At 43.9% G+C, this 13,791-nt stretch overlaps 1 protein-coding gene across 12 annotated transcripts in view; it reads left to right on the top strand.

The window, feature by feature from the left end:
• Positions 1-13,791, top strand: part of ANO10 (anoctamin 10) — a 288,539-nt gene that overhangs the window by 176,260 nt on the left and 98,488 nt on the right. Inside the window, exon 12 of one of the 12 annotated variants that reach the window (XM_045436767.1) lies at positions 4,106-4,820. The exons of 10 other annotated variants lie outside the window; for them this stretch is intronic. In XM_045436767.1, coding sequence (XP_045292723.1) covers positions 4,106-4,459 — 354 coding nt within the window. In that variant the 3' untranslated portion in view covers positions 4,460-4,820. Of the gene's footprint in view, positions 1-4,105; positions 4,821-13,791 lie in introns of those variants that run through there. One more of the 12 variants, XM_045436766.1, reaches the window with a different exon arrangement.

Genomic DNA, 13,791 nt, shown 5'->3' with positions numbered 1-13,791 from the left:
TAGCTTTTAAGTTAAGATTTGGATAACTTATTCCCTTTTTCTTTTCCTGCATCTTTTTCATTCTTTTCCCATAGTGATCGTGTATTTAATCAAGTACAGTTAAAAACCAAAGGACAAAAAAGTTTCACAAAATAATCGGTGATAATAAATTGGAGAGAAAGCGGAGCTTTGCGCTTCCCTCTCGATGAGGTCAAATAGGCCTCTTCAGGGAATTCGGGAACCATCTGTCTTACTGCGGGATAACTGAATGTCATTGGGTAGCATCTTGAATCTACACGTACATTTCTTTCAACGTAAAAACAAAATGCTTACATTCCTTCCAAAATAACTAAAAGACTACATCTATTTTTTAAATGTTTATTTACTTTTGAGAGAGAGAGAGACAGTGTGAGCAGGGGAGGGGCAGAGAGAGGGAGACACAGAATCGGAAGCAGGCTCCAGGCCCTGAGCTGTCAGCACAGAGCCCGACGCGGGGCTCGAACCCACGAGCAGTGAGATCATGACCTGAGCCAAAGTCCGATGCTTAACCGACTGAGCCACCCAGGCGCCCCTGAAAGATTATATTTTAAATTGTCATTTCTCTTATGACAGTTGATATTTGATTTTTTTCTACATCCATTCTTTTCAACCAGTGTTTGTTTTGTCTAGTTCCTCTGAATTAAGCAGCAGAAAGCTGTTTTAACGTACGAATTTATCATGGGGAACCAAAATTAGTGAATATGCCTCTTAACGAGAGCTTTGGTTTAGCCATTTTAAACTGTTTATAAATTAAAAATGTAATCCAGGAGACATTGTTTTAGCCCCTTGTCCACCCAGAAGCTTTCAGCCGCCAACAAGAAAACGCCTCATTTCTAAGGAAATGTTGCCCTTCCTGCCTCAAGTCCTCCAGGGGTTTATTGACTTGGAGAAGCAGCATAGTGGTTTTGGATAATCAAGGCTGATGGGCTCCTTCGAACCCACCAGTTTCTCTTAGGCGTCGTGACGTTGGCAATCTCCTAATGTGAACGAGGAGGAGGAGAGAAAAGAGAGCTGACTTTCTCTGTCCTCAAACCTCTCCCTCCCCCTGACTCCTAGCAGCCACCGCCTTGCCTACCGTTTTGCCTTTTCCAGAGCAGCATAGAAATGGGATCGTGTAGTTTATAGCCTTTGAGTCTCTTTCCTTCACTTAAAATAACATTTGAGACTCATCCGGGTTACTGCATTTGTGAAGAGCCCCTTGCTGTGCGGAGCAGTATATGAGCGCGTGGATGCGCTACAGTGTGTCTGTCCGTGTTTCAGAAGAGGGGTATTTTGATTGCTTCCAGTCCTTGTGATTTTGCATAGAGCTGCTACAAGCATTTTCCCGCTGTTTTGTGTGAGTAAAGGTTTTCATTTTACTTGGGCAAATACCTAAGAGTAGGATTGTCGCGTCATATGGTAGGGTCGTCTCCGACATTACAGCCACCTCCCGTTGTTCCCGCGTGGCGGTGCCATCTTGCCTTTTCCCACCAACAGCGTGTGAGGGTTCTGGTCCCTCCACGTCCTCACCAACACTCTGGTGTCAGTTTGTGTTCGTTTGGCTGCTCTGGTGGTCATGCTGTGCTGCAGCATTTGCATTTCTCAAGTGACGAGTGATGTTGAGCATCCTCTCAGGTACCGATCTGTGACCACGTATTTCCTTCGTGAAGTGACTGCTGCAGCACCTGCTTTTAGTTACTGTGTTCGTGTAGACGTTTCATTGTGTCCGCGTGGACGTTTCACAGGGTCCCTGTAGACGTTAACTGTGTCGTGTAGACGTTTCAGAGTGTTGATCTGTCTGATTGTTTCCTTAAGGTGTGTCTGTCTTCTTTTCTCTTTTCTTTTTTTTTTTTTAAACTGGTCTCCCTGTCCCTATGTGATGTTAGAAGTTTGGTTTACAGGCTTGATTAGATTCAGTTTAAACAGTTTGGTCAAGGACATTTCACGAGTGGTGTATATATGAGGGATTTAAAAAATGCATTGGAGCAGATTGAAAGGCACACCTTGATGATACCACCCTAACACTGTAGCAGCTTCCCCAAAAGTGGGAACAGCTGGATAATGTCCTTGACTCTGCGAGAGGGACAGCTGGGATCAAACACAGGTGGACAGGTTGGACCTCCGTGCAGAGGGAACGGATGGTAGAGGGTAAGGGTCCAGCCAGGTGTGGGAACAGGTTCGGGGGGGGGGGGGACTCACAGGGGGGACTCACAGATGTCCTCTTCTGAAAGCCTCTGTTTTCTCCCCAAAATAGCAAGGTTGGTGCTGACAGTACATAGAGACAGGTGTGGGAGGCTTGAAGACCAGGGAACAAGTGTAGAGTCCAATGGGGGAGCAAGAGACCGAATGGACCAGAATGAAATGACACAGGCCAGGCCCTCAGAGGCCTCTTGAGGACATGAGTTTACATGGAGGTCACCTGAAGTTGTGTTTTCCCCCCATTCATTGTTGTGAGTGTATTGTTAATAGTTGGAACAATTTTGATTAATTGTGGGCCTTCGCTTTTGGAAATTTTCTCAAAATGTAGGAATGCATCATATACAGAAATGTCATTAGTAAAACCGGTTACAGTTTAGAATTTTAACCCCCTAGATGTTCACCCCAAAGCCCTGGATACCTGTCCTCTGCAGGAGAGGGACGTTAAGAAGTTTCAAATGAAGAGTAGAAAATCTTGCAAGGAATAGTCCATTTCCTAAGTGTAGAATTTTGAAATTTTGAAACTTTGTGCCCACAAAATAGGAGATGTTCTATGGCAAATAAGGGAAAAAATAAATGTTTTATTTATACTTGATTTCTTAATATTTCTTTTGAAATTGGATATACTTTCACTGTTAGTTAGACCTGGGATTGAATGTTTGATGTTACTTTAAATAGGTTTCCAATTGGGGAAAAGTGTTTTCTGAATATTTTCTGGGCCATCACAACAGTGTTATGTAAGAAAGAAAATCGTTATAATATTCTTCTAAAAATACTTCAATGGAAAATTATCTTGCAGTTAGAGTATGTCCGTTTAAAGATGTAACATTAAAAACTCTGCAATCTTGATTTACAATGTATTTTTTACATTAATACACTTTATTTTTTAGAGCAGTTTAAGTTTTATAGAAAAATTATATAGAATATTTATATTTACCACATAACCCCAACTCCCCTAAACAGTTTCCCTTATTATTAACATCCTGCATTAGTGTGGTAACATTTGTTACAATTGATGAAACAATGTTGATACGTTATTAACTAAGGTCCAGAGTTCACACTAGGGTTCACTCTGTGTTGTATGTTCCGTGGGTTTTAACAAATGCCAACTGCGATGTATCTACCATTAGAGTATCATATGAAATGGTTTCACCACCCTCAAAAATCTCCTACTTGTCACCTCTTCATCCCACCGTCCCTCCCACCCCCAATCCCCTGGCCACCATTGATCTTATTACTGTCTGTACAGTTTGCCCTTTTTCAGAATGTCGTATGGTTGAAATCATATGTAGGCTTTTTTAGGTTAGATTCTTTCACTTACTTAGTAAAATGCATTTAAAGTTCCTGCGTGTGTTTTTGTGGCTTACTAGCTCAGGTGTTCTCATCACTGAATAGTACCCTGTTGTGTAGACGTACCGTGGTTTGTGTATGCAGTCGTCTACTGAAGGACATCTTAGTTGCTTCCGATTTGGGGCAATTATGAATAAAGCTGCTGTAAAGTTCAGTGTAATTTTAAAGCTACAGTTGTAATTGTTGATGCTTTTCTTAAGCAGCCCTGACATTTGATAGACCTTGCTTTGCCTGATTACTCACAGTAGGTCCAAGAATGTTTCCAGATGGCACTGGCCATCTGGAGCTTAAATCCACATGAACCTGAAAGAATTGTCGGGAAGGCAGATCATGAAAAGAAGCCATTTGATGTGGGACTGAAAACCCACCTGGGGGTTTAGGGAAGAGATTTTCACACCACCACCACCACACCCTAAGCTGCTGGGGTTGCTCTGCTCGGATCCTGGAGGCAGTCGTGACAACAGTAAGCGCAGAGACGCCTCGTGAGCTCCGAAAGCTTGATTTGCATTCAGAGTCTGTGGGGGGGAGGGAAACCCTGTAAGGTCTCTCCTTCTTTCTACAGGCCTCGGTCCACGTGGAGCCACGTGCAGACGTCCGTGTACATCTTTCACTGGAGCAGCCTCTGCCACCCGTGGGCTCTGTCACTCTTCCTGCAGAGGGACTTTACATTCGTCCACGGCATTTCCCGTTACAGGAAAGTCTTCTTGATGAAGGGTGGTTCCTTGATCCACCCTTTCAGCCCTTCTCGGGGACTGCGTGTCACGCTGGGCTGCACACTGGGGAGACAGCGGTGACCGAAACAACTGCGGGAGTTAGGAAACTGACGTGCGCAACAGATCCGAACCCTTTAGGGTCACTGCCCGTCCAGCCCAGTGCCACGGCCGTTTTCAGCTGTGATATTACACCATGCATGTGAGAAGGCACTGCTAAAAATCCTAAGACCTTCTGACCCAAGCAGGGGAGTAATTCATTTTGCTCTGAGAGGACAACAGCAGCGGACTGCGCTATTTATAATGAAAACTTACAATATGGGGTGCCTGGATGGCTCAGTCAGTTGAGCGTCTGACTTCGGCTCAGGTCATGATCTCGCAGTCTGTGAGTTCGAGCCCCGCGTCGGGCTCTGTGCTGACAGCTCAGAGCCTGGAGCCTGCTTCTGATTCTGTGTCTCCCTCTCTCTCTGCCCCTCCTCCACTCATGCTCTGTCTCTCTCTGTCTCAGAAATAAACATTAAAAAAAAATAAAAAAAAAAATAAAAAAATAAAAAACTTACAATATGACCCAAAATGCTTGCCTTACAACTCAAAAGAATGCGTATGCTCAAACGGTAAGAAGCCCATTACTGTGATGAAAGCTGAAAACAAACATACAAAGTGTCAGTGTCTTCCCATTGATGGGAAAACTCCAAATTCCTCCGTATCTTATTTTAATTCTCTGAACAGCCTGGTTTATGCATATCTCAATCTGATACAGTTGTCACTGCAGAGAAAGTTGAGAGTTCAGGACTCACGGCATCATTCTGTTGTGCAGTCCTCTTAATCAGTTTTTCCAGGTATAATTCGCATACAATAAAACGCTCTCATCTTTTTTTTTTTTTTAACGTTTATTTATTTTTGAGACAGAGAGAGACAGAGCATGAACGGGGGAGGGGCAGAGAGAGAGGGAGACACAGAATCAGAAACAGGCTCCAGGCTCTGAGCCATCAGCCCAGAGCCTGACGCGGGGCTCGAACTCACGGACCGCGAGATCGTGACCTGGCTGAAGTCGGACGCTTAACCGACTGCGCCACCCAGGCGCCCCAAAACGCTCTCATCTTAAATGTTGAGTTTGATGGGTCTTGACAGATGTATCCCCCTATGTAACTACCACTACAAAACGACTTAGAATATTTCCTCGTCTCCAGAAAGTTCCTCCTTCCTCTGTGCAATGAGCCTCTTCTACTCCCCGTCACAGACCATCGCTGACGTGCTTTCTGTCACTATGAATTACAGTTGCCTGTTCTGGAAATTTGTATGAATGGAACAACACTGTGAATACTGCTGGCGTCTGGCTTTTTTATTTAGCATAACGCTTTTGAGGTTCATCCACATCATTGTATGTAGTGGGTTTCTTTTCATATTGCTGAGTAGTATTCCCCTATCTGAATATACTACAATTTTCTTACCCACTCATCTGCTGATGAACGTTTTGGTTGTTCCCGTATTTTTACTATTATGCACGAAGCTGCAATGAACATTCTCACATGCTTTTTTCATGTGCCTCTGTCTTTGTTTCCCTTGGGTAAATACCTCAGGGTGCGTTTGCTGAGTCTTAGGGTAAGTTTTTGTTTAACTGTGTAAGAAACTGTCAAACTGTTTCTGAAGTGTTTCTAACCTTTTACTCTTTGACCAGCATGAGTTGTGAATTGCAGGAAGTCCACATCCTTGCCTGTATTTGAAATTGTCCATATTTTAGTTTTGTTTTGTTTTGTTTTAGCCATTGTGACAGTTGTGTAGTGATGGCTCCTTGTGGTTTTAATTTGCATTTCCTTGGTGGCTAATTATGTTAGAGCATCTTTTCATATGCTTGTTAGCATTTTATATATCTCCTTTTGTGAATGGTCTGTTCAGTTATTATGCCCATTTCTTTTAATGCGTTGTCCTCATTACTGAGTTGTAAGAGTTCTTACAACTTGTAATATACAAGTTGTATTCTGTCCATAAGTCTGTTGTCAAACATAGGCAGGAATTTACTCCCAGGCAGTGATTTGCCATTTTATTTACATGTTTTTTTCTGAAAAATCTTCCATTATGCCATGGTCCTGAAGATTTTCTTCTGTATGAATTTTCTGGTTTTAACTTTTATGTTTAGCCAGATCTTTGATCCATTTCTAGTTAATTTTTGTATGTAGTATGAGATAGAGATTGAGGTTCAATTTTTTTTTTCCTAAATGGCGTCCAGATGCTACTCTAACCATTTGTTGAAGAAACCCTTTTCCACGTACTGATTACTGTGGCATTTTTGTCTAAATTCAAATAATCGCATATGTATGGCTCAGTTTTAGGACTATTTTGTTCCATTTGTCTATATATCTAATCTTCATGTTTTAAAGTTTTAAGTGGTTTAAGTCTTCATATCAGACATTATTGGTCCCAAACTTTGTTGTGATTTTTCAAAAGTGTTTTGCTATTCTAGGTTTTCTGCATTTCCATCTGAATTTTAGAAATCAATTAGCTGATTTCTAAAAAAAAAAAAAAAGTATCTTGGGGATTGTGGGGATTGCATTGATTCATTAGATCAATTTGGAAGTGATTGACTGACATTTGAACGATACTGAGTCTTCTGATCCATGAACATCGCGTATTTCTCTGTTTATTTAGGTCCTCTTTAAGTTTATAGATTTTGTTGTACAGAATTTACATAGATTTTGTTAAATTCACCCATAAGTATTTTATGTCTCTAGGTTCTGTTGTAAATTGCATATTTATATCAATTTCCAATTTTAATTACTAACATATAGAAAGAAGACTTAATGTTTTCATGATCAGATATCCTGCAACTTGGCTAAATTTGCTTATTAGTAATAGTAATTTCTTTTTAAAAATACATTCTTTAGAATTTATTGTGTACACAAGCGTGTTATCTGCAAATAAAAACAAATGTTCTTCTTCCTTTACAACCTGTAGGCTTTATATTCACTTTTCTTGCCTGATTGCACTGGCTATAACCTCCAGCAGAATGTTGAATAGAAGTAGTAAAAGTTGACATGCTTGCTTTGATTCTGGTTTTAAGGAAAGGCAGTTAGGTTTTCATCGTTTGGTGTACTGTTAGCTGGGGTTTTTTTCCCTAGATGCCTTTTTAAAGATTAAGGAAATTTCACTCTCCTTCTGTCTTACTGAGTACTTTCACCATGTATGAGTATTGAATTTTGTCAGAAATTTTCTGTTTGTGATAGGTCAGTTTTCTCGTTTTTTTTCTGTTAATGTGTTGAATTACATTAATTAACTTTCTGTTGTAAAAGCAGCCTTGCATTACTGAGATATATCCCACTTGGTTATATTTTATTACAGATTGTTAGATTCAATTTCCTAATATTTTGCTAAGGATTTTATATCTATGCTAAATAAGAGATATTGGTCTATAACTTTATTTTCTTATAATTATCTTTGCCAAGTTTTGGTATCAGAACAATACTATCTTCAATTTCCTTTCCCTTCCTTTTTTTCTGAGAGAGATTGTGCAGGATTATTTGTTTTGTTTTGTTTTTAAATTGATATTATTTATTCCTTAAATGTTTGATATAATTTTCCAGTAAAACCATCTGAGCCTGAAAAGTTTTTAAATTATGAATTTAATATCTTTATTAGATACAGGGAAGTATTCACATTTTCTGTTTCTTCCTGGGTCAGTTTTGGTGATTGGTTCTTTTCAGCAGTTTGTCTATTTTATCTAAGTTGTTAAGTGTATTAACATAAAGTTATTGATGTTACTTTCTCATTATTCTAATTTTTAGAGAATCTTTAACGATAACTCCTTTCTCAATCCTGATAGTGGCAATTTCTTTCTTCTGTTTTTACTCTTACTCAGTTTAGCTAGAGTTTATCAATTTTATTTTTATTTTCAAAGAACCAACTTTTGATTTCATTGATTTTCTCTACTGTTTGTTTTCTGTTTCATTGATTTCTGAATATTCTTTTAATATTCTCTTTATTCTGCTCGATTTGGTTTAGTTCTTTTTCTAGTCCTCCATAATTCTGTATCATGAAAGACTTCTTAGGCTAGATCCCCTAGCTCTTCTGTTGGAAGTTTTCATTTTTTTTTTTATTAGCAAAATGAATTTAGTAATCCTTTAAAAGGGTCATACACCATGCTCAAGTGGGATTTATTCCATGAATGCAAGAATGGGTTGTTGAAGTTTTCATTTTGGCAGTCATTTATTAATTTTGTAGAACTCTTTCTGGTTTTCTAATTTTTCCTTTTTCATGAGTATCTGTTCTTGCAAGTGAATGCAAGGTTTTCTTAGTTCTCCCTGGAGCCGTCCTTGAAAATAAAACAAAAACCTTCTCTGTGTCCCTTGAATTATCTGTTAACTCTGGGGTCCATTTTCTTCTTTTTCACCTTGGGGTATATATATAAAGCTGTGTGTCTGTTTCTCTTTTTTTTACGAAGGCTTTTCTCAGGTGTCGCTTGGCACTCTGTTCATATTTGAGAATTAGCCAATGGCACGGCTTGCTCAGGATAGAGGTAGGGTCCCTGCTTTACGATGGGTGACTGTTGGTGGGCCAGCATGTGGAACGGGGTGATGAACTCCCCTCCAAGAAAGTTCACTGATTTCTCTAGCAAAGACTTGCACGTGAGTGTGGACATCTGAGAGTTCTTTAGCTGTGGGCTGTTTGCACACAGGGCTGTGGGGAGGGAACGAGCCCCCGTTTCACTGTTCCCACCACCACGAGTGCAGTGTACAGGTATGGAGCCTCCCCAGGGCTCTGTCGAGTTGGGCGGCTTCTTCCGCAGCTGAAGCTCCCACCTCCGTGTGGGTTCCAGGCTCAATGCCCTACGTGCCGTTCCATCATCCTAGACTCTTTCATCTGTTTTCAGATTTCCAGAAATTTGTAGAAATATCCCATGTGCTCACTGTGCCCTTCTCACTTCTTCGTTATTATGAAATTGTGCCTTTTGTCTTTCTTTGCTGTTCTTTGGATGGTCTCTCCAATTGGATGTGAGAGATACATGGGAATCTTGTCTTAGACCAATATAGTTCGTTCCTTTTTAGCCGCTCTACGTGGTAGTTGGTCAGTGATGGGCCTGATTTCTAATCCCGGGCTGTGGCTTACTGACTGTGTGCCCTTGGGCAAGCTGTTTAACCCGTCTGTGCCTCCCTCTTAAAACAGAGATAGTCATCCCTCCTTCATGCAGTTGTTGTGAGGACCAAGTGGATTACTACATATAAAGCCCTTAGAACAACTTCCAGCATACGTAAGCCCTACATAACGGCTTTCTGTGTAGGTCGTAGCCTAGATTTTTGTGCGTACCCTCCAGTTGGGTCTGTGTGCACCGTGCTGAGATCGGGGTCCCAGCTTTAGTGTTTGCGCTCTGGGCACATCGCGAGAGGCTGTCGTTGCTGAGAGGAAACACACATGCATTCTGGACTTTCCTAGAGATTCCACATCACTCTCCTGCTGTTGTGCCACCACTGGTGGATATGGGAATTCTCTGTTGTTCATCTTGTTGCTAACCTGACAGACGGATGAGGATGGCTAATGCACTCCCATCCCTCAGTTAGAGAGCTATGGTAATAATTAAATAAACACATTAAATGAAATTAGGTTTGTATTTCGAACCCTTAATAATCTTGAGGTGCAGAGCAAGGCCCCCCCGCTCACCAGGAATGTGCCCATGAAGCAAGGCAGGGGGAGACCGGGAGGGGCCAACCGTGGTGGGGGAGGCTCAGAGCTCATCCACGGCCTGAAGCATCGTCCCTCCTGTCATGGCTGAGCCTCGTCAGCCCCACCAGCGAGGGCTGAGCTTGACCACGCCACAAAAAGCAACTTTTTGCCTATGACTGTCGGAAGCCGGAGCAGAAGCTTCCGCACCAGCCGGAAGCACTCACCAGCCTGTGGTGGCAGCTGAGAAGCGCCTTCACCAGGAGCGTCTCACGCGGAGCCTGGCAGCTACGGCACACCTTTCAGCTGTGTGCCCTCCTTGCCCACACGCACCCACCCCATGCCCGAGCTTCTCTGCACAAGCCGTTCTTCCTCCGTGGCCCACGGGCAAGTTCCGCCATGGGCCACAGAGCCTTGCTCCATCACCATCGAGCCTCTTCTCCCTTTGCTAGCGAAGAGCACGGGGCAGAGAACTGGGGCGCGAAGGCAGTCCCCATCCCTTTTACCCAACAGCACTGCCTCCCCACCGGGAGGGGGCCGTGGCTACCTACGGAATAGAACAGGAGGCGAGCGTGGCATGGCGGCAGGAGGTGGTGATGGTGGAGGTGGATGGACAGAAAGCAGGTCAGGGAAAGAGAGAAGTGCCACGCGCGGTGAGGAGTGACACCGCCATTGCTCCTAGAGCCATCTGATGGCCTTGGGGCTGGAATGCATCCGCCCGGCACTGATTGGTGCTGCCCATCTGCTCACGACCTCGTCCTGTGCAACTCAGGGGGATCAGAGACTCTGCCTCAGCCACGTGGAAACATGGGTTCGGAAGCTTGTGGCTGAAGACATTGGTTGAAGTCCAATCTGAGGTTTCACAGTCTGCGTTTCCCGTCTGCCGCTACTTCATGTGATGTTAATGGGAATTTATAATCCGTAGGAGAACTCATGTAGAAACATTTTCTGTGTGGAAATATTTTCAGAATATTTTATTGTTACGGTGAGTAAAAGGATGTGAGGAGTTTTGTGGAGCAAATCAAATTATTTCAGCTCAAACTCAAAAACTTTTCAGGGCTGCGTCGTCTTGTGCTAAGAACATCCTTCCAAGAAAGGGGAAACTTTCTTAAACTTCTCCTTAGAACGGATGTTTCTTAAGTGTGTCTGTCTTAGACCTTTAAGAAGATTCACCCGCTGGGTGCTGTATGGATCCTATTAACAAAAGACTCCATTGTAAGGGATTTCTTGACAAGGACTCCAGGATCATTTGTAACGGGCCTCCAGGGTTTTAATATTTCTATTTTATAAGTAACAAAGGTCACCTGTAGCACAGTGGGGAAATGTTGTTAGTTCCCCTTTCATGGGCACTAAGCTGGGAACAAAATGAGAGTTCCTGACCCTTCTTCCTGTGTTCTCTCATCCTCTGTCTCTTGGTTGGCAGGAGCGCAGTGAAAGTGACGCAAAGAAACTTGAGCGGTTATTCTAAGGTCACCCAACAACTCCCATGGGAGTAAGAATGGGGGTCCTTGAGTGTTGGTTGATCAGATCGTGAGCCCTCTGGGCCCCAGACGCAGGTGTCCAGCTCTCCCTGTAGCACGGAGCCGCATCCCAAGTGGCAGCTTCTCGGAACACATTACTTACTTTGATTTCCGTCCGGGGCTGCTCTTCTCCCTGCGGCCCATTGCCTTTGAGCGTAGAAAGTGTAGTTTAGAGATGGAGAACAGAAAGCATATTGTGAACCAGGAGCTTGTTGGAAACACACGTTTATTCTAAAGGGAAACATGGACACGTTTCTGCAAGAAGCCGTACCTGTCAGGGTGGGCTCTGATGCTGTGCTTAGCATTGGCTAAGAGGTACTTCGTGTGCTAAGTTGTCAATCATAGCGTCAAGCTCAATTCTATAGGAATCTTTTTATCTACTTTTCTCTCCGAATATATCAAATTATGATCAAAGCTTTACTCTTTATTAGATTCACGATTGACTGATTTCGTTTTTGGCAACTGCTATTCTAGATCCTGTTAAGTGCCATCCATAAATTGTGATAACGATTGTACCAAAACATGTCAAGGTTATAGAACGGAGATACTCTGTTGGGCGCGTTATCGTGCTACATTATAGATCTCTCTGGAGCAAGGTGTACAAGTAACAAATAGTGAAAAGCCTCAAGTATGAAAAATACATACCAACTAACTGCCCATTCGTAAGAACACTCTACTCACTTCCCCCATGACCACCACTAGCTCAGATACACAAATCAAGTTGATCCCGTGCCTTGATTCATGGTACAGGTGTCTTTGCTTGTATTTTATTTCCTTTAGTCCCACTCCTGTGACCCTCCTCCTGCATACGCACCCACACCGGCATCCAAGTGTGTCCTTCCCTTCCACTCAGTTATTTAAATCGTGTTGTTTTGTGTGTGTTCTTGAATTTACGCGTATGGATTTGGGCTCTGAGTCTCTTGTTACTTCTCACTCATTACTATGCTTATGGTGTCTTCGTTGCTGTGTGTCAGGTGTGCTTCCTTGTTTCGTGCTGCTGCAGAGATTTCCGTCTTCTGAATGTGCCAGAATGTATGCATCCATTCTCCTAGTGATGCACACCTATTCTGCCTCCAAGTCTTTGCTTGTGAAGCCAGTGCTACGTAAGGCTGCCCAGCTTGTTACTTGTTCTCCGGGGCTTACGCTGAAGCACCAGTGAGGAAGTGCCCAGGGTTAGTGGATGGTTAGCATCTTGACGGTAAAAATGAGTGCCACTGGCGTCATATGGAACTTTCAGGGCCGTGAAGTGTACACATTCTGCATAGAAGATGACATTCGACAGTGCAGCTGAGATTCCTATTAATTGCGAGCCGCACCGTCTGAAGATTCTATTTTCGTGGCGTCCCTTCCCTTTTCTGCTCAGGACTCCGCAGGTGCTGACCGTCACTCCCTGCCGAGCGCCAGCTTCTCCTGGAGGGAGCCAGCCTGAGTTATCCGAGGAGTGGGCAAAAAGTAGCACCTCGATTTCTATTTAAAGAAATTAATTATTTCATCATGGAGCAGATACTTAAGTGGGTTTTTTTTTAATGTTAAATAGTCTCTTTGTTTTTCTTCGTCTTCACGCATCAGAAATTAAAGTTACCTTTTTGTTCCTGTTGCATTTTGACCTTGCTCTACAGTAGCTGTGCCTGGAATATATCCGTCTACAGAGTAAATACAGCCTCATGTGCCACAGGAAATTGTAATTTACCCTTTACGTGTCTTGCTCATCTTGGTGCCCTAAGCCCCAGAGTCAGAGTCTGATGCCAAAAAAGAAAAAGAGGTTTGGGACCAACGTTCGATGAATTCCATCGTTATATTTGGAAATTTGGCCTGCACCCGCCCACTCAGAAACTCAGAAGATCAAATCGCAGCCCGCGTGCGGCTCCAGAAGGGCCCCCAGATGGTGAAGGGGCGAGAGAATCGTCCAGTTGGGCCGGTCCGAGGAGGGATCGGTGGGACGAAAGCTGCCCCGCGGGGACGGCCCTCCTCTCCTGCGACCACCCATTGCCCATTTCCGGTCTCGGCCTGCGCCACCCCGCACCCCGCCCCCGGAGGGCCTGCGGGCCTGGTGGCCCTCCCTCCAGGGCCCTCTCCCCGGTACCGGTACCGTCGCTGTACCTGATTCACCGCGATGGCAGTCCACTTCCTTGAGCCCTGCCCCGCAGTGAGCTGTCTGCCCCCCGACTTCAGCCGTCACCCCGCAGCCGCGCCCTGACCTTGCCCGTGCGTCTGGCACCTGACAGGCCGCAGTTGACAGTCATCACTGGCCTCGGGCGTGTTTTCTCGGCCTGTCTGTCCTCTCCTCCTCTCTGCTGGGCGGCGGCTGCTGGCCTGCTCATCGCCCAGTCCTCCCGTGTCTCCCTGCCCTGCCCCCTCTCAGCCGCTGG

This window comes from Leopardus geoffroyi, chromosome C2 (assembly GCF_018350155.1).
Source record: "Leopardus geoffroyi isolate Oge1 chromosome C2, O.geoffroyi_Oge1_pat1.0, whole genome shotgun sequence".
NCBI lineage: Eukaryota > Metazoa > Chordata > Mammalia > Carnivora > Felidae > Leopardus > Leopardus geoffroyi.
The sequence above is the reverse complement of the archived record's forward strand: the minus strand, read 5'-3'. Positions and strand labels throughout refer to the sequence as shown.